We start from the raw sequence: 27,639 nt of genomic DNA, 5'->3' as shown, positions 1-27,639 counted from the left end.
TTGAACATATTTTCATCATTTGTTTTGTATGCTTAAATACAATTGCTTGATGTAAGTAAACACTTGATTGATATTCTGAATACTTTAAAATCTGCATAGGCATCACAGAATACTGAACAATTAAAACTTAATTTCAGTGTAGTTTGATTACATGTAAATTATTTCAATATTCATTTTTTCCTGTTCTGTTTGCTCGGTGCATATTTAATATTCACTTTTTGAATGCATATCACCCTTAATTGGACTGTGAGATGAGGAAGACTCTGAAAATTCTTCCATTAAAAAGGATTGCCTTATAGATGTTATTTGTGCCACAGCTCTTTTACCCTTATTGAAGACAAGGAAAAAAACTGCTGCAGCACTCCTTTATCAGCCCAGCACAAGGAATATGCTTACATGGTCAATGGGCATGTCTAAGAAGACTTGTTGGTTGTAACTAGTCCCTAAAGAAATGTTTCCATCTTTTCTGCACTGTATTTCTCTCTTGCTTCCATGAGCTCTCTCTCCCTTCCCTTCTTCCTCCCTCCACAGGATTTTTTTTCCTGGATTCTGGACTTCTTATGACATGTTTTACTTTTATGGATAAATATTACAAATATTTGCAAGTTGACCTTCATGAAAAATGTATCCCTGTCTTTAAGTGATGACAGTCAATTTAAGTGTTGTGGATACAGAAGCCAAAATTCTGGCTTTTGATAAATTTGTAGAACCTCTCATGAAACTGAAGAGACTTTTTTCTCCCTTCTCCCCAGGCCCCAATCTGTGCACGTGGTTTTCATCTACAGTATTTAAAATCACCTTATTTATGAACATCCAGGAAACCCTTGGCATTTAATTATATTTTTATTTATTGTGGTGAAAAAAATAGCCTCTCTGAATTTAATAGATAACCTTATGGTTTTTTATTACTTACATACTTTATTTAAAAATAAAATGCTTTCCTGGCATCTTTTCTGTTAAGTCACATTCTCAAAATACAAGCAGGCAGCAGGGCTGCTACTCTACCATGGAAGGCAGGTCCTTATTCTTCTCTGCCTTGACCATTTTTGACCCATATGACTCTTGTTATGCCACTCACATTTCCCCTTTGTTTCTTTGTTCATAAAATAGACATACTAGCAGCCATCTTTTTAAATTTTTGTAGGATACATAGAAAAGTTGCATGAGTGCATATAATAAGAGTATTATTTTATTATATAGGAATTTGAACTTAATATTGTATGTCCTAAACAGCTCACAGGGAAATGTTTTGCTGTCTGTCCTATATAGTTAATCACAGTTTGAGAGTTTTAATCTTGAAGGTCATATTTCTGTTGGCTATCACTTTGACCAAACAAGTGCTGAACTTCATGGTTCACAGGCAGATTTCCTTATCTCTCTTTTTCAAGAGACGTATAAGTCTTGATTGCTGGAGTTATTGTGAAGCAAGCAATAAGGAACAAGGTGGGAGGAGGAGAGGGAAGATGTTCTCTTCAAGACCAGTACCCTGTAGATGCCATTTTAGAAAGCAAATATTGTACTTGGTAATTGTAGCACAAGAACAAAGAGGAGGGTGTTTTGATTGGGGTCTTTTTTGTTTGTTTGAGGAGCCGATAAACTGTAAGCGAAGTGTGCTAGCAATAGCGAGAGGTCTTCGCATGACAAAACTTGCTTATAAATCAAGCATTATTAGCTTGAGGTCGGTCTCATGCTCTCCAAGACTCTCTAATTGTTCCTGTAGAATGAAAATAATACAACTTTCGTGTCAAAGAGACTCAAAATAACAAGTATCTTCTGTAAAGCTAGTTTAAATAAACCTAGGCATTCTTTACTGATTTAATGTTGTTTGCCTAAGTAATGCAAACTTGTCACCTTTGTTTGAAACCTCCACCTTATTTTAAAGCAATTCAATTTATAATAATTTATTAAGTATCTCTGACTGTTATTTCCAGCTTTCTTGGTTTGTGAAGAGCATTTCTTGGATAGTCTTTTTTTCCTCCTTTTTCCTCTCAGTACAGATCTGAAAATAATAAGCTAACTTTACAGTTTTGTGATCAGGGCCCATAATTAGACTGATGTATGTATGTTGATTAAAGGGAAAAAAAATGAAATCTTTGTGAAACAGCAAAAAACTGACAGCTGCAGGTCAATCAAATGGAAAAGTTACTTTACAATTTTTGATTGCAGGCATTTTTGCCTTGACTAGAGCAAATGTCATTCAAATAGTCTGTATAGTTATAACTTTGGAAGAACAAAATCGTGATGCAGACATTCATTTTAGCTAGTCGGATAGATGGTTTCTGTTAGGTTTCAAATTTCCCCTCTAAGTACTAAGAATGTATATTTAATCCGTAATTGAAAAGAAAAATGTGAAGGGAAAAGATATATGTGATAGCTATTCAAGAGACACATATTTTAACATGTGCTTATTTGTCTTAATTAAAGCATAGCTTCAGAAGCAGCATTGCAACACAATGTATTTTAATTGAAAATCCTCCATAGAAAGCATGTCAAAAAGCTTCAGATACGTAGATGTGCATGATAAAACAATGGTGCACTGCCTGTTCCCCAGTGATCAAGAGGTTAACCTTAATTCATCTCTTCCCCTCCCTTAAACAGGTTCTGTGAGGAGGGCTGCAAATTAGTGCTTGGAAGACACAGTAGGGAGATTAGATTTCCTCCCTAAAGGAGGAAAGGACTCCCCACTCCAGCTCTTAAAAACTTCACCTGGAGAGTGCATTTCCTTTTCTGCTTAAGCTAACATCTTATGCCTTCTTGTCGCGAGTGTTATTCCTTGAGGAAAAGTCTTTACTGGCTCTGTCTTGCAATCTGCTGTGCACAGGGGAAGAGAGCAACAAGGCTGTGGCCAGAGGGAGGCAGAAAACCTCTGAGGCTTTGGCCAGAAACAGGAATCCCACTGTGGTGGTAATACATCATATGGGACTCCTTCGCCCACCAAAGGGGAAGGAGGATTCCTGTGTTTACTCCATCTTCACACTGGCCTGAGGAGGAGCTGCAGCATTGCTTGCTGTTTCCTAAAATACCCTCAAGGTACATGACTGTATAAATACTGGCGTCATCTGATGCTGTCTGACGATATTCATTGGGCAAACACAAACTACACAGGCTGCTTTTTCCCCATTGGGGCAAAGAAGCCATCTCCTTCCAAACTTCAAGCAACTGCAACCGATCTATTGTTGAAATTGTTAACAGGTGAAAAGGAACAGACTTAACCAGTAATGGGAAAATATATAAATCATTCTATATAGAATTGTTTATTTCACAACTGAAATAAAATTGGGGTGGTTTTTTTGTTTTGCATATACAAAAATAATGTCACCAGATCCAGTTTTGTACAGATTTTTAAACAGTTTAAAATGTGTAGTTGAAGAAAATGTGTGCAAATAGAATCACTTTCTCACAGTACAGAGAAATTGTCATATAGTGATAATTCCTGGTATGAGAGGCATTGGTCCAGGGCAGAATTTGCCAGTGTGATCAGTGTTTGCTCGTGCAATGTGGTATATACTCCCAGGAAGCTTCTGATGGGTGGCTTGTTTCCTCCTGCTTCTGTGGATAGCCCAAAGATTGCAAACAAGAGGATATACACAGCCTCCCACGGTATCTCCATCCCATGTAGGTATTTGCTGTAATTGCCAGGAGATGGTGTGTGGTCTCTGGGTAGGAAGAAAGTGGCAGTTCGTGTCATTACAAGTGGAAGGACCCATTGTTCAGCGAGCCCTCAACTCACCAAAGCAGTAGTCTCAGTCTGACATGATACAACCCTCCAGGGTTAATGGTAAAGGTGAAGTTCTACATCCACACTGCTCCCTTCCTACTCTGCTGCATCTCTAGGCGATACTCAGTGCCTTCTAGAGTACATTTAGAGGTAATTTTTGCTCATGGATCTTGCCCTTTTTCCAGTTGTTTTACCTCACTGATACAATCTTCTTCATGACGGATCTTCAGAAAGCTCTCAGGAGTTCTGGCAGTCTGTGCTAAGGCTGGGCTGAGGGAGGTAGGGGTCAAAGCAGCATCACCCCCTTTTTCAGTCCCTGGGGATTTATGACTTCAGCATGCCTCAGAGAGCTGCACTGAGGGAGTCTGTGAGGACAAGACCCAATGCAAGCTTCTACAAGGACCTCTGAAGTCCTGTGAGATTTGGGATTAGTTATTTCTGTAGAGGATTTTGAGGTTCCTACCAATTTTATTGAGGTAACAACTATCTGTGTTGTGACTGGAATCTTTCAAAGGATCAGTTTGTTATGCTCTACAGTACCTTCAGATTCAACTAGATCTGATGGGACTCAGCATTGAACATAACGCTTGCTGAAGTTTTTTAATGATGATGAAGGTTAAGGTTAGTCACTGTCCTACCTCATATTTCTGCAATCCAAGTATGAGCATATCAAGTTTCCCCAGTAAAGCTTTGGCATAATTTTTGATGAGAATTGAAGAACTTCATCTGCCCATTATGGACAAACAACAAAATTTGATGCATCATTGAAGAACTTCATCTGCTCATTATGGACAAACAACAAAATTTGATGCAGCTCTTAAATTGTCTTCAGCAAGTGACTTGTTTCATTTTTCTTGCAGGTATCAGAGATTTGAAAAAGCATTTCTGCTAGCTGTTGACATAGGTGCTCGGGACCTGTTCATGGTGAGTGACTTCTGGAGACAGAGTCTGTTGTCAGTATGTTAGTTGTCAGCTTTTGTGCGCATTAAAATGGATCTGTGTCATTTGCAGTCTTAGACATAGACTGAAGACAGAACTATTCTACCTGGATTGACCTTCACCATCACAAAACTCATCAATAGGAATAGAGTATATGTTTTTGAACTTTCCCCTTCTTCATCTGTCCCGATCTAGGACAATGTCATCTTTCACTCTAATAAGCTTATATGTTTCTAATCCGTTCCTTTAAGAAATACAGCTGCTGAGTCCTGGACACAAAAGCTGGCCATATCTTGGGAATCCTGAATGCTCTTAGTTTGTCTCATAGGGTTTTGAGAAAAGTGACAAATTATGAACACTTCTACAGGTACTTTTAGAACAACAAAACTCACTAGCATCAACCCAAGGGTTTTTACATTTCATGCACTCTCTGTTCCCTCCCATTTAATTAGCTACAAAAGTAAAATTAACCAGCTCTTAAAAGGTCCTCTGTGTGAGCTCTGCAGGAGGCTCTTGTTTTATAAGATCTTGCACCACAATGTCACAGTGAGGTCAGATAGACAAAGCCAATCGTGCTTTCCTAGTCTCTCAGCATGTTGCTGCTCCACAGCTGATTTCATTGTTTTCAAAGAAACAATAGGAAAGGGGCTTGTTGAAAAAAAAGGCCCTTTGAAAAATTCATCTGCTTGACTCTTTTGCATAATGAAGACATTCTGTTGTTTAAATTAAGCTTTGACACTAGATGTTAATATCATTTATCCCATTAAGTCACTTGCCCTGCTAGTTTGATCTTGATATTTAAATTGTATGTTAAATTACACAATTAAATCCTGCTTTTATGGGTTATGAAAATTCCCTTCTAATTATATAAAAAGTTGTGTGAACCTTTTGATGTTTTTTTCACGGCTCTAATCATCTGGCTTGTTCCATCTAATTAGAAAGATGTAAATACTGTGATAAACTTTTCTAAGTATGCATCAAAAGAATGTGATGGAAATGTCAGACTTTTAGGAAATTTATTATATGCTTTATGTTTACTCTCCTCAATTTTTCCTCTTTTTATCTCATTTTTTCCTTTTCTCTTTTTATTGGATGTAATTTCTTCAGTACAAATTGTACACCTGATCAAGCTAAGCAGTGCTCAGTCACATGTAAGATTCAGACTGTCACATGTCAGCAGTGGGTTACAACTTTTTGTTGCGGGCTCTCCCACCATACAGGTAATAAATTCTCCCTGAGTAATTTCAGCCATTCTGGCAGAACAAATGACCCAGCATTTGGCCTGTCATCTCAAGGACCCTCTCTCATATGACTGAGAGGATTTCTTACATGATCTTTTTATCTTCCCTCCACTGGCAGCAGGGCTGAGGGACCACCTCTGTCCCAGAGTGGGGAACACTAATGTTGGGTCAAGAGATGGGTGCAAAGCTGCTAACAAGAGGGAGGGACTGTCAGTACCTGGCCCCACATGTCCTTCTCTCAACAAAAGGTTCTCCAACTTCCTTCAAGAGGAGTTTCAATGTTCACAGAGAAATTAGCTCCATCCTTTCCTACTCTTCTTTGTTTTCCCTTTCCTCTCTCAACACCTACTCTCCATTTCCCACCTTACCAATGCTCTTAAACATAAGTGTATATTTTCACATAGTTCCTCTCGACTTATGTTACTGTGAGATCAAAACCAGTTCTATATTGGCCTTGTTCTGCTTGCATTACCTTCGAGTTTCCTCATAGTTTCCCCTAAATTATGCAACAAGCAGCAAACATGCCTGCCTCTTCAAATCCTCTGTTAACTCTCTGCCTCCTCTGGGGAAATGTCCTTTTGTTAATTCATCACCTAAGTGAGGTACTAATGAACAATCTTTACAATAAGCTAACAATGACACTGCTGCAAGACTACTAAGTACAGGACTCAAGAAGTATAAAGGTGCATAGCTCATAAAAATTATTTATTTTTGCTGCAGTAATCTCTAGGGAATTGGGCTTCATTGCACTAAATACTGTGTGAAAATTAGATAACTTGTTCCCTGAAAGCTTCTAGTCCTTCTAGGTGCTAGTATAACAATACTTTTGCTAAGCAAGGTTTTTGCATCCTTTATTTCTGCATAACATCAAATAATATGTATATATTGTTTCTATAGGTCAAAATGCAATTAAAAAGATCCAACTTGACTTTACCTATATTTAAAGCATCTATAATTATATGCAGTATGAATAACTAATATATAGATCAATTATTTGTACTGTTTTTTTATAGCCCAGCCACATCTGTTTATGAAGCCTCAGATGGAGTCAAGCCACTGTATTCCCAGTTAATTTAGTGGGATTTCAAGAAGAAATGGTAGACTAAAGAAAGATATCTGAAGACATAAGCAAAATGAGAAAGAAAAAAAGCTATTTATTAAAGGGCAACACAGAAGGAAAAAATAAATAAATAAATAAATTATAGAGAGAGTCAGGTCTAACAGAGGCTGGGGAGGATCCAAGTGTTGAATACCATCTTCTAAGACTTCTACATGTCTTGGAGAATTATCGTGAGCATCTTTAATTAAATGGGGCTGTGCATCATTCCTGTTATTTGCTATGAGATTGCAAAGAGGTTTGAGAGAACGCTACCTAAGGGCTGATTTATTTCATAAAAATGAAAAAGAAAAAATGAGGGGGAGCTTAAAAGTTAGTCCTATAGCTATAGCGTCACTAGTATGATGCCATAACAAGACATGCAGACACTTCTGTGTCTCCCCATAAGCTTTACCCTCACGTCACGTCTAAGTCCATCAATTATTATCATCTCCTACAAAGTTCAATAAAAAAATAAAGCTGAAAAGGACATAATATCATGAACAACAGCTACATTTATTGGACAGTGACTGATCCAATCTGTGACAGAAAAGATCAAGCAATAGCAGGGTTGTTAGCTTGAAATCCTTTTGTAGTTTGCTCTAGCTCTCAGCTGCTGAAAATTCAAAAGGCCATCCCCTGTACCAAAGGTAGCAAAAATTGCAAGGAAAAGACACTTTAATAAAACTGTCAGATCTTGGGTGATACACTGATGAGGAAAGTGCATGTTTCGAAGAAATGTTGGACTGTTGCCCAGAAATATCCTATAGACAAATGCACATCAGTGTTTCAAATGACTTCTGCTCACCCAGGGCCAGCTCTGTGAGTCACAAAGATGAGGGTAAAAAGGAAGTAGTCCAGAAACTAATCAAACTGTTAAATTATAAAATATAGCTCTTTCAGCAAACTCCTGATAAGCAGCTGGAAATTGTTTTTATTGTCACAATTGTTTTTGAGAGGGACATGATCTTTGAACTGATAAATTATTAGATAATTGTGTGGAAAAAAAAAAATCTGTAATTAATGTTCAGCTAATTTTTTTTTCTGTCACTGTTTAAGGCACCCTGTAATCAAGTATTTCTTCTTCCTCTTTCATTTTTCTAGTTTTATTCTACTCAGAGATTTATAAATTTTTAGAAAAATACAATTTTCCTGGCTTATTGGAATGAGGAACACCTACATTTTATCTGAAGTTGTCTCATTAGCAGTGTTTGTGTTTGTAATCTTTTCTTTCTAAAGGTTGTTTAGAGACAGAGATGAGCCACTGTTCTGAAAAAAATCTTTATGGCAGCAACTGGAGGAGCCATGAAGAAAGCTTACCAGCTGATGGCTGTATCTTTATTTCATAGAAAGCCTCTGTTAGTTAGCGATGAGCATATAGCACCTCTACAATTCTTTACTCAAAACAGAGAACATGGGCAAAAACAAGATCTGAAAGTAACAGGTGTTTTGATACACACAGCATGAACAACTTCTTAACTGAAAGAACTTTGTCATTTTCTATAGTTGTTTCCATCTCCTCCCAAATGTATTATTTAAAATTGCACTGAAATACAGAATACTTCTCATAGTTTAAACTACAAAAATATAGTAATTAAACATAGTCAGAATGTATTCTAACCTAGTGAACACAATCTGCCTATACATTCAAATCTTTGTAAGCTCAGACTTGTTCCAGAGCCCTTAGGTTTTCTATTGTTATCTAAATAAGCTGACAATATCTACTGTTTAATCTTTATAGAAATCATACCTTGCTACTCAGGCCCTTTTCTCCTGACAACCATGTCAGACCTACAAAGAGAGGAAGTACAGAGTTCGCAACAAGTTCGTAACTCCTTACTTTGCCCCAAGACACTTGCACGTTTTTTAAGTCACACCTGTGTTTCTAATTAGAAAATATTGTCGACTCCTCCAGACTATTGGGATTCTGCAAGTCGGTAGCAGGCTCTCCTGCATAATCAGATCCAGTTTCCCTAGTATTCTCAGTCTGCTTCTTACTTTCATTTTACTTTTTTTTTTTTTTTCCAAGAAAAATAAGCATATAATAAAAGCAGCATCTTTTTCTCCAGTCTTAACACTATTACTCTCACTTTTTTCATCCGGCTTTTCATTCTAGAGTAAGTGCACTTTTTCCTGCAGAAGTTTCTGTCAAGTTGATGAAAGTGACAGTAAATTCACAGAGGACAGTTTCACCTGAAATCTTCTGCATGATTGAGAGTATAGTCGCTTTTGTGGTATGCAGAGGTCAATATTTCCAGCAAACACTTCTTTTTCCTTTAAATCCCTGCATGCAGATAGAGTGCAGAACAATGGCCAGAAATAACTTAAATCTGTGGATACCAATTGGCATCTTCAGCAAAGAAGTGGGGAAAAAAGAACTTTGCCAACTGTTCTGAGTTTTCCCTCCTTTCATCTGTCTCAGTTCATGCACAGAGCAGTCTGTGGCCATGAGGCCAGACAAGAAGGGGATTAATTGTCTCCCTATTAATGGTCAACGATGAAACTTCACTTTGAGGGCCAAAATCACAGGCAGTGAGGCTGTAATTTGTCAGCAGGAATATATTCTCCCTCAGATTGTGCTGTATATAGTACGGGTGGTTTTCATCTCCGAAGTTACCACACAGTAAGAAGCCTTGCAATTCAGCCCTCTTATTTTCAATTCTAGCTTAAGGACTCAATCCAGAGTATTGGCAACTATTCATGCAACACAACAAGATTTTCTGAAAGCCCCTTGCGTTCCAATTATGACTCAGGAGTCGAGTCACCTGTTTGGGTGTTAAAATGCAACGATCGTTGTTCTTATTACCACCAATGTCAGCACAAGGAGGACCACCATCACCTGACTCAAAGCACAGCCGGTGGAACAGGACAAGCTCCAAACAAAAATCAGTCTCAAAAGACTTTTACCCAAAAATTCATGTGCTGGCTGTAACCTTAACATGCTTCAAATAAGTGCTGTCAGCCAAAAGAGTTCCAGTACTTCAGATCTGGTTTACATAGAGCCCCCTCCTAGCAACCCTTTTAACTCATGTTGCATCAACGGAAGTTACTTTAAAAGCAGACAGATTGGTTTCTTTCATACACTGAGTAAATAGCTTCACTTTTGTCAGTGCATGACTGGTCAGTGTTTTATTCATTGCTATATTCAACGGCACAAGATAATGAATTTGCATTGGGAGAGAATTAAAATGTAATGGTAGGTTCATCGGTTCCATCTCTGTTTGTGATCTAAATAATAAAAGAACCTCTTTCTTTCAAAATCCCTTTTGTTACTCCTATGAGATTCACTTTAGATTAATCTTTTTTTTTCTCTTTCATTTCCAAAGGACATCCATTACCTTGCACTAGATAAGGGTGAATTGGCACTAGCTGAAGTGGCAAAGAAAAAGGCTAATGACATTGATGCAGAATCAATAACTACTAGAATAGGTAAGAATTAATGGTGTTTAAAAAGCCCTTTTTGTTTTAATCAATACTTGTCCTGTACAACACCATGTTATATTTGTAAGGGATTTATTGTTTTGGTTGCATTGTTTTCTTTGAAAACGAGACAGTATTTTTATTCATAACTGAAGAGGGAGGCTTAGAAAAATAAGAGCTTTGCCTTTCAGTACCCACGTGAGGATTGTGTCAATGCGATAGCTCCGAAGCAAAAAAGGTTTATACTATGGCTGTATAGAAAAGCTGAGGCCGTAGAAACTGAACTGAGTGCAAGAGGTAAGGTATTGGATCTGATAATCTTTATTCATACCACCGTTAAAGGCCAAGTATGGCAATTTCATTCACTTCTGAATATTTGCTTGTGCACACTGTACCAATAACGAGTCACATCATGAATGCTTTGGCAGCATTCAGATGAAACACTTACTGATGTGAACACAGGTTCATATCCTGGCTTTAAAATAACAGCTATGCCTGCAGTGGGTTTCTTGCAGTTCCATAAGGAATATCAATGCAAAAATTTCAGGGTTAGATTAATAGCTCAAACACAGATGACTTCTCAGGCAAGGAACTCATAACTCATTCACTTTCTCTTTGTGTTTCCTCTGAATTGTCATGAAGAGATGTATGCAACTATGTAGACTGTTCTGATTTCGGGCCCATAGCATGAACCAAGCAGAAGGGGTCTCAGTCTAGGTAGCTGACCTCCAGCAGAGAGAAAGTAGACAAAGAAGAAAAAAAGAACACAAAATGTTTGTAGATAATATGAACAGTGCTATTTTGTTTATGCTACTGCACCTTTGAATATTAGAGGAAGTCAGTGAGCATTTGTCCATGTCCCATGCCAAGAAGTACAATATGCTTAAGACTCAGCAGGAGTCACAAAACCTTTGAGATCTTGGGTAACATAGGATTCATTTAGAACTGTGCATCTCTGTGTTTACCCAGGGCATACAAGCAAATGCCATTCAAATATATAGAAATGCAGACAAAGCGGTATGTGCATTTCTGTGGGTTTTTTTCTGCATATTCCATAAATCCATGACTTTCAAGGCTATGCAATATGCTATCACCTTGTTCCCTCTACAGTGGAGTAGAAATCAAGCAGTACCTGTCCTGAACTCTTTTCTTAAGGGTCTCTAATTTTCAAGATTGCATCACTTTGAGCATTTTTTGTACAGCAGCTGGGCCTTTGGGAAAAAGTCCTTTCACTAGTAGAATTGCCAAAAACTATGTTTGTTTTGGTCATCAGTTACTATGAAATCTTTGAAGTGTACAGTTACATCTCTCTTGCTCTTCTCTTCTCTTCTCTTCTCTTCTCTTCTCTTCTCTTCTCTTCTCTTCTCTTCTCTTCTCTTCTCTTCTCTTCTCTTCTCTTCTCTTCTCTTCTCTTCTCTTCTCTTCTCTTCTCTTCTCTTCTCTTCTCTTCTTTTTCTCTCCTCTCGCTCCCTTCCTTCTTGGGTAGTTATCCTCTGCACCCAATATAACTAAGATGCCTTAAGACTTATCTCTGATCACTATCTATTATCTCACAATCCAGAAACGTTAAGACTTAGCCTGTGTCTTCATTTAATTCCTTGCAAACTATTACTAGATTTCTGAATTTAGGCGATTTTTATGTTTACTGAGAGCCTTATATAGTATTATAGACACATATGCAAAGAGAGGGATAGGGAACAAACCTGAGGTGATCACAAGTGTATTATTTGCATATGAGATGTAATACATGTGTTACTAGAGTTCAGTTATAAATGTGCAGGCACACAGTCTTCCCCTCCTTCAGAGCAGTCCTACAGTTACCCCTGTAATGCCTCATAAGCATGAATTATTAAAGTCACTTTATATTATAAAGTATTTAAAGTGTTCTCATTTGCTGAATAATTAACTATCTGAATGATTTGAAATACTTTTCAATGCCCCTGGGACAAACTGTCACTGAGATTCAGTCTCTAAACAGTAATGAATTTGCATCCAGTTCATTTTATATGAAAATAAACAGGAATCTCCCATGAGTTCCTTTCACTGCAGATTTGATCTCACCTAAAGCACGTGACATCATAGCCACAGGTATTGTTTTATTATACTTTATTTCGGCACCTTTTCTTGATGATGTTTTTATTTCATAAACTGCTGTTAGCGAAAAAGGTGTCATGAGACATGCACTTTGTGGACCCAGTGAGAACAAAAGATAACAAGTGATTTATATGTAAATTACTATATTTATCTAACATTTTGAGAGGGGTAGAAAAACTCATGCCAGAACCAGAAGCTTTAAAACACAGTTTTAACCAGGTCTCTGTCCCCTAACCATCTCCGAATCCCAACCCTCTTCATCTAGTCCCTGCTGTCTGGGGCTTTCAGCCACTCAGTTCACCAGTGGTCACACGTCCCAGATCAACCCCCGAACTTCTGGAGCACCAACTTCAGGCTTCTACAAGAAGGCAGCAACCTACGCTAAGAGAGGCAATAAGATGCAATCAGTGCTATTGCTCCCAAGTCATACTGAACACCTCAGTAAATAATACCTGTCCTCTCTCTCTTTCCAGCATATTTTATATATTTATTACAGTATATTTGATCCTAAATAGTACAAATGGGAACTGTTATCATATATCAATATCTGATCATATTTCCTGAGCTAGCCCATCCACAAAACTCAGCTCAACACTACTTGAAAATAACATGAGTCAGTGCTCCTGGCTGATTCCCAAGCCCTTGAGAGTGCTCCATCTTGCCCCAGATATATTTACGTGTACAGGGCTCACTTCAAACATAATATATTTCAAACTCAGACTTTTGGAAGAGTTTCAAGCTCCTACAAATAATGTGGAATGATGATATAATTTCAGCTTAAATTTATATATGTCATCCAGAGTTCTATAATCATTGGTAGATTCCTCAAGTACATTAGATCAAGATTTGTGCCAAGATAAAACTAGAAATAGATTTATTATTTTAAAATTTTCTGAATTTTAGACCTTCCCAGTTCCTCACATGGCTGTGCTTTACTATGCACTGTTTTGAAGAAGCCACCATCAAAGCTAAGAATGTCTGAATGCGTGTGGTAAAAACACCTGTAGACCTTCAGAACATACTAGTTTGGTGAGAATATTGCTAAGCAAGATGAAGTGTCAAGTGAGCTTGCTGCTGTTCCCTGCTATGGTTTTGGCAGAATCAGATATTTTGTTCAACTGATTAAAATCTTCTAAAGAAAATTACTCTCATAAGATTTTATGTTTGACAGCCTGTGAAAATGCATCTTGAGGCATGAGAAGATTAAATTAATGGTACCATACATCTCAGAGGCCGCATTAGCTGTCTCCTTTTTCCCCACTCCCATTTGATCAGCAGATCAGTGGCCATAGGTATTGTGGTTTCCTCTGCCAAAGATTTCCTGTTGAATTACTTCTGTAGTAGACCTACAGGTTCCGTAACAAGGTCAGGGAGTTCTTATTCAGCCTTGCCTAAAACATATTCTGTGCACCTCATTTCACTTGATGAAAACAGAGGGGACTTTCTTCAATATTGACAACATTTGTAGGCTTATTAATGAACTTTGTTTATGGGTGTAGCCTCACATACACACTCCTGCAACACAAGTAACCAGGTACAATATTGTCCATGGTAGAAAAGCGCATCTGTTCAGTGCTGTAAATGGTAGGTTGCTAATGTAAAACTTGAGTTGCAAGGAACTGACATAGCACAGCCTGTTAAGAAATGCCATAACTAATAATGATCACAGAGGTGAAGAACTCAGCCTTTCAGACATTATTGCTCAATGAATATCCAACGAAGAGCATATGTAGTCAGTGTCAGAAAGTTTCCCAAGGCCAACTTCCAACAAATTACATTAGGGCCTAGCAAGATGATTTTAACCGTCAAATCAATAGCTTTCACCCAAAAGGGATTCATGTTGTGACAAGACAGATAACTGCTGCGTAGTTCAAAGGCAAATTGGGAAACCTGGTATTTCTACTTAGAATTAAATTCACAATATTAGTAATGCTAATGTGTAGGCAACACTTCCAACAGAGATATCTTAATAAAAACACTGATGTGGAGATAATGGCATTGTTCTGAAGTGCTAGATGGGACTGACTAACATTTTGGTGGTTCAGTAGTGTCTCATGAAAGCGCTTGAGGTTTTTCCACTTAAAATAGAAATTTAAAACACTTCTGGAAATATTCCATAATGTTTGCAAGTGAGATAGGAAATCTTATCAGTTCTCACAGAGACAGAGGTCTAATTTCCCACACTGTTCATAAAATGACAGTCGAAATGTAGAGGCCCTAAATGTTTCATCTTATTGGCAAGGAATGTCACCAGTTTTAATCCTAAGTGGAGAATTTATTCATTTCTTCTTAGTTCTGTGAAAATATTTTATATTGAATGGCTTACATGTTCTTTGTGATGATTAATAATGGCACATGCTATAGTGTTTTGTCTTCCATACAGTGTGTCTGAGATATCAGTCTGGTCATGCATCCAGTCTACTACCTCAAGATTATTTGTATTCATAATTTACTCAGATCTTTGCCTATTCTTGACAGTCCTGGTGAGCCTGCTTGCATTTCAAGACTGTGTTTAGAATTGTCCCCCTGTTTTTGTAACCTCCTCTGGGCCTGCATTAGCCTAGTTGATAACATGTGTTCCTCTTCTGATCCTGACTCCTTTCATCTATCAAGCAATAGACCTCTTACCTTCATGTACCCTCTCTGATGCTGATGACAAAGGCTTCATTTTCTACTCTTCTTTGGCATATACACCTTTCTCTTGCTTTCAAGTTTCAAGTTCATTGAGAATCTTAGCCGTCTGTTTCATGGCATGATTTTTATTTCACTGCATAACATGTTTATGGCATGTTTAAAAGGTATTATCCAGTGCAGAGATGAACTGTGATCTGGAAAATCTTGGGGGACACCTGTTTATGCTACAATTTTTTTGAGCTTTGCTCCCTTCAGTGTAAGTGTTAGATCTCCTTTTTATTTATTTAAATTCTCAGTTTAAAAGTCAATCAAAACCTCTGGAATCAAATCCTTTGTTTTTATTTTTCTAAGAATGTGACTTTTTCCCCAGAGAACCAGAAAAACATTTTTAATGAAAAATGTTTTTTAAGTATGATTGGCAGTTAATATATGGCAAGAAATTAAGTTTCCACAAGCACTTTTTTTTGTGTGTGCCACACAAGTTGAGTGTCTTTGAAGATCCATAGTAATTTCAAATGATTTAACTGTGCTCATGTGTACACTCTCTGTCACATATCAAGCCACACACAGCATTTGATACAGAGTGCACTAAACACAATGAAAAGATTTCCGCCACCTTCAGCAGGCTTTGAATGGGGATTTTAGCAAGTTACAAGCTCAACTGTAGACCTGGCATTACCAGAACACCTGCTGTCTACCAAAAAATTATAAAGAGCCTCTTTTGGAAGGATGCTTTTCTTGATGTAGCCTCCTTGAGTCCTCTGGTTTCAAGAGGAGCTGGTGGCACCCAGTACTCATGGTGTGGAGGCCTCTTGCAGGGCTAGTTCTGAATTCATGGCCTGGCATACCTGCCTCATTGGGAGTGTAACAAATCGTTCCTGTATAACTAAGTGTAGCTGCTGAATCTTATTATTTATTGGGATGTTTAGCTTTTTGTTAATTACATTTTTAATTTTCCAACTAGTAGTGAGGGTTTACTCTATCAAGAGGTTACAGGCACTAATTGCTTCCCTCCTTGTGTTCTTTTTGCAAAGTGGAGTCATTTGTTTTACTTAAGGTCTATAGTAATGCCAAACTGTTTTTGGCTCCACCTCATCTCACCTCTCCACTTGCTTGTGTCATGATGTCAGTTTTGATCTATACCTTTCCTCTGCTAGACAGCTTTGCCTAAAGACATAATCCTCAGCCCCTAATAATTATAAGTACATCAAAGGCTAGCTGGTTTGCTTAGCTGCAGAGGACTACACAAAGATCTGTGTATCTTCACTTGAAAGAGATTTATAGTTTTGTGTCAAGCTTTAGAATAATCATGGCTTTCCATTTGTTCCCCTTCTTTTTCATGACATATTCTTGACCACTACAGAACCTGATTTAAAAAGCACCAGTATATGCCTGAAATAAAGACACTGTTCTCCTTGATGTTTTCATTTTAATGATCCACATATTATGTAATATCTGTAAGCAGTAAAATTATGCCCTATTTAATATGAAAAAGTTTTACAAAGAAGTCATAGATTAACCATTTTTTGCCTTAATTTTAAATGATGTGTTGAGAAGGAAAAAAAAAAAATAAAACAGTAACTGGAAGAGCCAGCTTTAGGGAGTTAATTATATATATATGTAGCCACATACTCTGACTGGTTTATAAACAAAAAGGTTACATTATTTCCGAATTCTGGAAATAGAAAGGACGGTCTGTGTATAATCTGTATTTATTCTATTAACCACTAGGTTATTGCAAGGTATGTAAAGTCTCTCAGTTCAGATTTGCACATAGACAATAGCAAATGGATAATACTAATTACCAAGTAAACAACTTATTTTCCATGGCAACATATCAATAAGTAAGTTACAAAAGTGAAAACAATTCACAGAGTTATTCCTTGCGTGAGGATGTTATATGGTAAAGAACAGTTCAGCATAAAAGATCTCGAAGGGATGCCCATGGCATGGCATTGAAGTAAAGAGAAGCAAGTCAGTATTCAGGTATCCATTGACATTATAGCTAGGAATTTAAGTAGGAATTTATCTTCTCAGCACTGACTTCATAGACTGAAGTCAATTTAAATAAAAAGCACCCATAGTTAAAATAACTGTTGAAACAAACTATCAAAGAAATTGATGCAGGGAAAGTGTCTTTACATGGAGACTAAATGAATACCTTTCTGGGAAATAGGTTTTAGCCAAATACAATTTATGCATTAGTCAAACACAAGTTTTTCTGGCTTGGTATAGGATACCTGGATGAAATTTAATGGCCTCTAATTCACTGTAGGTCAAACTATATGATTTACACTGTATCATTATAGCATAATATTCATATGTTCTGGATTCCAGTCTTGCCTACAGCTCTGTGAAAAAGCCCCTGGTAAATCTCCCATTAGCTTCAAAAGGCCCACACGTAGGCTGAGAGGCTGCAGTTAAAAGCCACAGAATGTATATTCACACATCTCACAGTGTGCACGTGTGTGTGTACATAAGTGGGTGTTGTATTTACACATACACAGCCAAAATCTAGCCAGTCATAAAAATAGCTCCAAATCTGAACACAAATGCTGGTTTAATTATTACGTACTTATTTTTTGCTGCATGACATCAGCAGCCACACAATCCGCTGCTGCTTTTTTTTTTTCTGAAGGAGCAAGGAATGATCACAGCAGGAGGTGCTTCCATAATTGCTGTAGCTGGATGAGAGCTGCTTGTCTGTATGTTCACAGTGTGTCAGAGGCATGTTTGTCTCACACACCCTAGAGCCATCCTTGAGCCTCTAGTTTTGTGATGGGGAATTTGCCGATTGCATTTCTACACACTCAAAAGAGCTGGCAAACACATATTTGCGTGGCAGTTGGTATGTGTTTTGTCCTGTTTGTTCTGCGTAACGTAATGTGATGTGACAGGCTGCAATTCATCACATCAGTGGCACGACAGCAGAGGAATTGAAAAGAGGTATAATGGTGGGCTGACATGAGGTGTCAATTTAATGTTCAATTGTAATATTTCAACATTAAGTCTTTTTATAGTGGCCTACCAAATAATTATCACCAAATATTCCTTGTGCAGGTCAGTTTTAGAGGTGGCAATCAGTTACAACATAGTCAACATCAGGAGAAGTTTGTGGATTCCTGTGCTCAGACAGACCAACTCTTGTAAATATGAGAATTTTGAACATCTGGTTTCTTATCAAACAAACAAACAAAAATGTTGGACTATTTATTTATTACTGCCTCTTTCAGTACACTCCCCAGACATGCCACAGGCTCTTAAGTGGGGATACCATGGAATTGCCCATGGCAAAATCAGAGGTTGAGGCTATTTTCTTCCAAAGACTTCTGCACAAGAGACTGCTTGACAGTTCACCCCTGAAAAACTCCTGCAACAAAAGTGAAGGTGTTTGATGACCCCATGTCAGCTTCTGGTGAATGCTTTCAGCCTAACAAAATCTAGTTCCCTGTTAAAATCCCATCTCAGGGCTGATAACATTCTAATCAGGATATTGCTGGTGAAAGGTGTAGGGAAAAGCTTAGCGGGGCCCAAGAGTAAGTTTTGTACCCATTGCTGTTGTCAGACTTGCACTTTCTAAAGTGTCAAACTTGGCCAGAAGAAAAAAAATGGGCTGTTTAATAGAAGTGTTGGTGAAAAATTGATCAACAGTGCCTAATACAAGGCAGTAAGTACATCCAGGATTAATGACTGTTTTCTTCCCTCTGCATATACTCTGTATTTCGTTCCAGCTATTTGATATATCTTTTCCCTAAATATCTTTCCTGCTGGTTAGTCTGCATCAAGGCTTCTTTTTACTTTAAATCCCAGTGCCAGGAGAGTGCTGCAACTCCTGAACTCGTGTGAATAATATCTGCCCTTCAATAACAGTTTTCACAACATTCAAGATACCAGAAGTCCAGAATCATGCTAGATTTCCAACTGTAAAATTCAGTCATAAAAATGGATTGTGAGGCAGGATTGGTTATCTCTGCAATGTTCGTATTATGAAATGGCAAAATATTAATATGATGAAAATATGTCATTAGTGATAGCTGATGAGCATGTATGGTGGTAATCTCTTGCCCATATTTAAAGTGATCCCTTTCGAATGTGTTTGCAAGGCTATGTTTGATGTCAGGCTTGCTGTGCCTGATTCCACCACCCCTGTCTTTTCATCAGCTCAGCCTGACTTCTCATGAGGAACCAGTGGCAGGAGTTACAAGGACTTGCTTGCTGTCCTTCACCACTGATGGCTCTGAGCACAGCTTTGGGTCCTTGCATACCACAAGATCAGTAAAAAGTCATGGTGTAGTTCTCATGTAGATTAGATCCCATGGGTTAACCACTTCACTGATAGATTAAAAGTTTTCACTGTAAAGGAACATGGAAGACAACATTATTTCCTGTAGAATTGTGTTAAAAACGTTCTTACTGCTGAAATCTCCCCTGGAGATATCCATATACATCTGAAGTGCACCAGGTGAAAAGCAGATTCTGAGGCTGTCTCTCAGACCTTGCAGAATAACCCCAGGACTTGATCTGTTGTCACCTGGAAGCTTTTCTGCTGATGAACCACCTTACATGAGCTCACCCTCTGACTGTGCCACATAACGCATGGGAGGAAGGATTTGGGGCCCAGTCTAAACTTCTCCAGAATCATAATTTGAAGTTAATTGCTAAATTTCACCACACCTCTGCCTAAATAATACAAAATTTTATTAACTAGATAAAAGGCTATGGCTACAGTTAATTATTTCTTTTACTGCATAGGATGTGTTGTGGCCAAAGAAAAATAGCTACAAAGTGCTTACCTTAGGCCCTTGCTTTTAGCTACCAAAAGGTGAGATGTTTAGCTCACAGATATGGAGCCTACGTGGACATAGTCTGCTGCAGTGTCAGCCCAGGTTGTCCTGGTGACTGCATTGCTGTTGCCTCTTAGGTACGTAAGGCAAGAATTAGGACCACAGCACTCCACTCTGATCACTGTAGTATACAGAGCTGACTAAACCGTAAGCTTTAGTCAGCACCTTGTTTTTATATATTATTATCAACTACACTGCCCCAGCCTATTCCTTTGTGTGTTTGAGAGCTTCGCTGCTCATGCATTGGGATCAGAAACAACACAAGGCTGGACAAAATTAGACCTTTCCAGCCATCACCAGCCTACTGGATGACTTTGGCTGGCTCACTTGAGCCTTCAGTGCTTTTGTTTTCCTTTGGGGACTGCGTGAGCTCTCTGTGACGGGCTGTGCATCCTTCCAGCAGCATCTGAGCTCTGTGCCACAGCCCCTGCTCTTGTCATGATAATTCAGCACTGTGCCCTCAGCTTCTCCCCACCAGTGTCGCATTCCCAGCACTGCCCTCCCACAGGTTAACCACACAATCAGGTGAAGCCCACTTTCTAAGCTCACTTGTTTTCTATAATTTGAAGGAATTTTTACAAAACAGGCTAAAAACACACCCCTGGGAAATCAGCCGTATTTACTCTAGTTCATGTCTGCCATTAGGTGTCAGTGTGACAACAACCATGATACAAATGCTATTCCAGGGTGTACAGGGATGCCACCACATCCTAAACTTCTCAGTTTTGTCTCAGGGAAAGTACAACATGCAAGTGAGAGGAAGGAAGAGGTTGAAGAGAGCAAGAAACATTTCAGGTTTTTCCATCACCTAACTGAAGTTATTTACTAACAGAGAAGTCTGCATTTCATTCAGTGTGTGTCAGGTTCTTGGTGCTGCACTTGTCAAAGTGTAATGTTTACAAAATCAGGATGAGAGCTTCTGCACACACTGATCTGACACCCTATTTTGGGACAAAAGAAACAGTCAATACTATTAGTAATTTGCAATCCGCAGGAGGTAAACTGCTTTACCCATATGCAGGTGTTAAATTACCCATGTAAGTTGATGCCTGTTGATGTTGATGGTGTAGATGGGTCCCAGACAAGTTGATTACAATGCTGTGTTAGAAAAACAACTAAAAGTTCCGCTCATTCAGAAGTAAAGGTTATAAAATCCTAAAAAACAGTTTTAAAGGAACTTTTTGTATCTAAAATGCTACCTTATTTTGGTGTGCAATTGGTACACATAATGAAGAAATAGTAAAAACTTTATATATATTAAGGAGTTTGGAATTATTTTTAAGCAAAGTTTTGGGCACTTCCCAAAATGAGATGGCAAGGGTAGCAAAATATTCTTGGTTACATGGGAGTTTGAAAGTTAGTATAGTTTTTAAATAAAAATCAGTTTTGAGGGAAAAAAAGTATTTTCAGAAGAAAAATAATTTAAAAAATACTCTCCAGATGCCTCTAGTATGGAGAATACCTCAAGTACTTGTAGGATAACATTTTTTCCCCGATGTTTGGAACTGTAAATGTTTCCACCATTAACTTAAATCAGATTTAGGTCAGGTTAACATAATGGCTATGTCAACTTGGCCTTCACCAGGATCAGGGAATCTGTTGTGCAAGATCATTTGGATTCAGCTTTGCCTTCCTCTTTTCACCTTTGAGATGGAAGAGATTGTGAGCATTGCTTAAGTTTGAGGTGTTTTTTTACTATACGGATAGATTAAATCTTGAGTAGCACCATGATGCTGTGATAAGCATCTAAACATGCTGGCTTTTCTTTTAGCTACTTCCAGCTTTCTAGTAACTGCATGACACAGGAGTGGTTAGTCCTGAGCATGAGCTGCACAGCCTGGAGTAATCCCAGCCTGGGCAAGGATCCTCAGGTACCATCTCTGCTACAGTTGCCCAAGCTGGATAGCTGCACTTCTCTTTGTGAGAGCAAAGACTTCCAAAATGTTCTAGCCTTGCCTCCCTTCAAGTTGAGGGTGGGGAAAGAAAGATCTTGTGCCAGTTTGACCTTGTCTTTATGATAGATAATTATAGGAATTCGAAATAGAAAAGATGCCTGATTAAATGGCTTCAGCCACCTGCCAGTACAAGATTGTGAAGTAATCCTTGTCCATTTTCATATTAAGATTAGCCACAATAATGTTCTTGCATTCCTTATGCTACTCAGCTTGCATAGAAAGCTGTTTCCTATACTTTAGTTTACTTGCACCCTAACTGTTTTTCGCTTTGTAGCATTTTAAATAGCAGTGATTAAACCTTTCTGTATATTGGTACTAGTGGGGGTTTTAAAGTTCTTGCTATCTTACACATCTATTTTGACTTCAGAAAGAGTTTCTTATTTTCACATGTTGTTTCAGACTAGGCTTCTTTCCTTTTGTGTGATACAAAGGGAACAGGTGGGCTAGAAGTTCCGGAAAACCGCAGCACTGGCCACTGCAGCTGGCTGTACCCCGGATCGATCGGGACCCCAGGGGAGGTGTAAGTAGAGGCTCAAGGTCCAGGCACAACCTGCTCACATGGCATTCTCACCCAGCGTTAGCTTAGGGCAGTCTGGAAGTAATTTTGCTGATTTTGAGGCAAAATCATTAGTAAAATAGACCTGAAATCAGCAGTGAGCTATAAGCCTGCTTTAAACTGAGCACTGTTCTTGCAGAGGGAATATAGCTTCAAGCAGCTCTTAGCAGATCGGAAAGAACCATGGTGGCAGCTTCTCTCTGACTGATCCCTTCTCTCTGCAAAGGGCTGAGTTCCCACCTGCAGCCTAAGGCAGTCCAAAAATGCCCCACAAAACACAAAGTGGAAGGGTTTCCACCCGAAGTCAGAGAAGAGGCACAGGCAGCTGGATCAGGCTTTAAGGAAGGACTATGAGGACACAGCAGTAACCAGCTGGATAGGAAACATCTATGGGTGAGAAGAACCGATGATGGCATGAAAGGAAAGAAAAAGATCGCAAAGGCAATGCAGGAATGTGGAAAGATGCTTTGTAAGGGCAAACTTACCCTATTGAACATTAATTGCTTTCAATTGATACAAAATGCACTTTAAGTGATGAAAGGAGTGGCTGAGAAGTAATGCTGTTTTCAACAGATATCAGAGCATGCAGTCTAGGATAATTACCTTTTCTTAAAAAAAAAAAAAAAAGAAAAAAGAAAAAAATTCTAAAAAGGTAAGCATCTCTCTGAGACAGAATCTTATCTCCAAACTCCTGTTGTCTACTTCAATGAGGAGCAAAAAGGGGAAGGAAATAGGGGATGGGGGAACTCCAGCAGGAGCCACAGTGATACTTTTTTTTTCTTAGCATCCAGGCATCAGCTCTTTGCTTTGCTTCCCATAGCCCGTCATGGTTACCTTCAGCAGCCAGGAACTGCCCACAGATCCCTCTAGGGCTCTGAGCTTCCCAAGCAGCATCCACCACCGCTGCTCCTACTGATGGAGTTCATTTAAATAGGCAAGGACAAAGTATTTCTGTTTGCAGAAGGAAGCGTATAGTGTAAACTACCTTCGTGAGGTTTTAAAAACAAAACCACCCTGGTATTCATGCCACTCTGTAATTGAGGGATGCCAGTCAGATGAAGATCTTGCCAAAGAGGCAAGAGGAATATCCTGGGAATGAAAAACCTGCTGTCTCTACAAGGTCTCATTTCCCCTCTGAAAAGACACACGAAGCACAGTGTGTCCGTTTTCCAAAGCTTTACATTTCCCCTCTACTAATGGTAAGGGGTGGGAAGGAAAGTGTCAGCCGATCAGTTGGGGTTTTCAGATGCCGATGCGGTCACATCAGCTTTTAAGGCCTTTGGGCACCTGAACCACAGAATGTGCTGGTGGTTATCAGCAAGTTTGTGCAGCAAAACAGTGGAGCGGGTGAGTGACGGGCCACAAATGCCTATCAGGGAGAGCCTGCCCTTATATCTGCTCCAGTGGCTTTATTAGCCACACCTTTCTTGTAAATTGTAAAGTGTCAGTCAGGGTGCTCAGGAGATGGCTAGAACAAGACATGCTCTAATACCCCAACTGCTTTTATGTCCTTGTGCCTTGAGGTACATTTAGAAAATGCATCCAGGTTTTATCTCAAATTGTAGGATTTGGCCAAGAGACATTGAACAGAGCACCATATAAGTGTCATTAAGAGAACTTAGCAACAGGATGTCATTACGCATATTGTGTGCGTGTATGTATGTGCATGTGTGTGCAAACACACAACTTGCATGTTTACACATCACAATAAAGTTGTGTCATTTGTAGTTCTAAAATAGCATGTTTTCTATACATTGCACCACTGTTGCTAATTTTCTATGTAGATACGCACACACAACACAGACCCCATAAAAATTTGGCCCTCATTTTATGAAAACTTATCCAAGAAACTCCCAACATAGTATTCCAATTCTTAAAGCACAAAAAGGTATTACAGAAAGTCAGTATTTTTAAAGGTACTGAAAAAATATAAGCGTTTTCAATGTTGGCACATGGAAAGCTAGCATCTGTTAAACCCTTCAGGTATTACGCTCATTGATATCGGAGTAAATTTAGTCTATAAAACCTTGCAGCATCAGTAGCACTTTTTTTTCCTTGAAACCCACAGACTATGAGCACATCCACATTTATAAATATCTGAAGGGTGGATGTCAAGAGGGTGGGACAAGACTCCTCAGTGGTGCCCAGCAATAGAATGAGGGGCAATGGGCACAGACTGAAGTATAGGAGACATTCAGATCCCACCTGGACACCTTCCTGTGTAGCCCCATCTAGGTGTTCCTGCTCCGGCAGGGGGATTGGACTAGATGATCTTTTGAGGTACCTTCCAATCCCTGACATTCTGTGATTCTGTGATTAGTCTGGCAGAGGCCAGAAAGCAATACTGTTTTGTACTTTGGGCTTTATTTACAGATGGTATTCCCGTTTCTCCATTATTTGGATTAGGCAACTAACTGGTCTGAAGTTTTTCTTCATTAAAAGAAAAAGTAAAAACCTCCTTTTAATAAGTGTGTGCTTCACACTTTCAAACTTCAATAGTATAGAATTTTTCACATGATCAGAAAGCTGATTTAATTTGCTGCTAGGTTAAATGTTAAAGGTTTCAGTCTTATGACCATGAATTCTCAAATTAAATTCAGTGCATTGCTTAAATTTCTAGCTGCAGTGCATTTAGCCTAATTGCTTTGGTAACTTGGATGCTTAGTAACTACTACTCTTCTGAATTTTTGTCTTTCAAGGCAAGCAGTGAAATAAGCCTGAGGGGCACAGGTGGGCTCGCCTGCTCTTTGGGATTCACCTGTGGGGTCTTTGGATCTCTCTTCCAGTCTGACTGCATCCTCAGACCATGTCTGATGAGGCTGTTCAGCTGACAAGGGAGAGCATTTAAACACCTGTAAGTTTTAGCTATTTAAGCCCAAATCAGTTTTGAAGCAACAAGAAAGGCTGAGCAAAATGGTTCAGATTTCAGTCAGTTGTCAACTAAATGTGTGCACTGGGCCTTTAAGTATTTGGGCAGACACATCTTGATTGCTTAGCTTTTGTTTTCGCCCTTGGAAAGTCAGCTGGATAATACCCTGTAGCCAAAGTCTATTCTGTGATGCTATAAGTGGGCTGGGGGGTGGGAGGGAGAATTAACAAAAAACAGAGTTATGTATTTCTCAATTTTTGTGAGCCAAGCTATTTGCAGTCATTTTCCAAAAATGGAAATATAAATATAAATATAAATAAAATATAAATATATAAATATTAAAAAATATATATAAAAATCATAGGGACTTACAGCAGTCACACTGATGCGATCTTTAAAGTGGGCTCGTCTCCTTGGGGAAGTCACAATGCAAACACGGGAGTGATGGAAGCGATAGAGGAAACTTCCACCAACTGCACCCAGCGGGGACAAGCCCCAAGTGTCTAGTTTTTTCCTGTGTTTACAACATTTTTAAGGCTTTGAGTTCTCACGCAATATATACGTTGTTAAATGGCTGATGCCTCTTTGCACACATTGCTGTGATGGCCTGTGGCAACCTGAATTAATTGTTTCGGTAGTTGATGGTGGTTACTAGCTGTAATTATTATAATTTGCATTTATAAAACCATCTTTCATCTAAGGATCTCAAAATGTTTTTGCCACATTTAATTAAGCTTCACAACATCCTGTGAGGTAAGTGTCAAGAGTGTTGTTATAGCCATTTTTACACAGGTTTCTCCAAGAAAACAAGGTCAGTCTCTAACATGACTGGTATTGGTTCACATCAAACTTGCAAAGGACAGAGCAACTAGCACAGCTGCAGGAATTAGGGGTGCTGATCTAGGTCACTTTTCATCTCCCACATAGTTCTTGCTGCTGCCATGCTGTGTGGACACACGCACTAAGTCACCACAAACACAGTCAGTGCAACCTCAGCCCAGGTTTCTAGTCTGAGATGGCCCTTTCTTTCCCAAGAGCACTCCAGCAGCAGAAAAGTCTTGGGAACAAAAACAGATAAGCACCCTACATATGGCACAAGATGACATCATCCATCCTGCAAATACCTATTCTTTCTATGATTTTCTGCTGTAACATTTAATCCTCTCTTTGCAATCTGCACATAGCAAGACATTTCTACTGCAGCCAAAGCCAAGAATCTAGCCACAGGCAACGTAACATTACCCTTTATTGGTCACTCACTTGTTCTAGAAGAGGCTGCACGCACTTCATCTCCCACCCATACCAGCCTTGGACCCAACCTTATGGGCAATCAACACTTCTGAGATCTACCAAACATCAGGTTACCACTTGACTGTGGTGTTTAAAAGTGAGGATCAACTCAAGCAAGGTAGACTTGGAACAACAGGAGGAGGCAATTGTCAAAAGCTCATTTCTTTTTCAAACATATGTTTCAAACTATGTTGTTTAAATTGAACCTGTCTCTGTAAGCTGTGTTGATCACCATATTAGCCCTGAGGAAGATAGGTCTAAGTAAGTGCTTGCAAATTGAGTAAGAAGTTCTGGGCCATACCTTCACGAGTTCTTTACCATCCCCATCAATTTATAAGGGCTTGTTTACATGTGGCAATAACCAGATTAGCTATTTTGAAAGAACTCTGCCTGTGGATGCACTTATTCCAAAATAAAAGCTATTTTGCTTTTCTAAATTAAGTGGACTTACAGGTAGAGAATGATTACTCTGAATAACATGAGAAAGAAAGTAATTTCATTCCTAAGTAGAACATTCAGCAGAGATATTCTGAAATGAGCTGCCTGGCTAATTTCTTATGTTGATGCTTTTTAAGGCACTGACATAGTCGCACGGTCATCAACAACCCATTTTGTTTTCGGTACATCCTTTTCCCAGAGAGGGTGTGCCAATGCAAGGTGAGAGTCAGGTTGTCCTTGTAAAAAGTCTTGCATACTTCTCTGTCTTTACCTGGCATTATTTCTACTTAACCTAGCAGCATGAAATCATTTCTGAAAACATTCCTGCTTTTTCCAACACTGAAAAGCACTGCTAGAGCAGAAACGGAAGAGACTTCATTGTGTCCTACTCCACTCGTAGGAGATGCCAGTAGCAGCAGAGGCTTTGTGCTGCCTTCTTTGGAGGAGCACACCAGTGAAGCCCAGGGAAAGTTGGTCCTGCTCCCCAACCTAAGCACGTCTGGAGCGTCCATCAGGGACAGTATTGCTCATCCCAATTTCTTTTC

General features: G+C 38.9%; 1 protein-coding gene across 44 annotated transcripts in view; it reads left to right on the top strand.

Moving 5' to 3' along the window:
• WDPCP (WD repeat containing planar cell polarity effector) overlaps positions 1-27,639 on the top strand; it is a 156,617-nt gene that overhangs the window by 104,195 nt on the left and 24,783 nt on the right. For 39 of the 44 annotated variants that reach the window (XR_010471747.1, XM_065059224.1, XM_065059218.1 and 36 more), the window contains 2 exons: positions 4,579-4,642; positions 10,321-10,423. Coding sequence is in view for 38 of the 44 variants with exons in the window: in XM_065059224.1 (XP_064915296.1) it covers positions 4,579-4,642; positions 10,321-10,423 (167 nt within the window). In the remaining 6 variants the exon portion in view is untranslated. The remainder of the gene's footprint in view (positions 1-4,578; positions 4,643-10,320; positions 10,424-27,639) is intronic. The other 5 variants (XR_010471748.1, XR_002415032.2, XR_002415031.2 and 2 more) reach the window with 1 other exon arrangement.

This window comes from Columba livia, chromosome 3 (assembly GCF_036013475.1).
Source record: "Columba livia isolate bColLiv1 breed racing homer chromosome 3, bColLiv1.pat.W.v2, whole genome shotgun sequence".
NCBI classification, from domain to species: Eukaryota; Metazoa; Chordata; class Aves; order Columbiformes; family Columbidae; genus Columba; species Columba livia.
The sequence above is the reverse complement of the archived record's forward strand: the minus strand, read 5'-3'. Positions and strand labels throughout refer to the sequence as shown.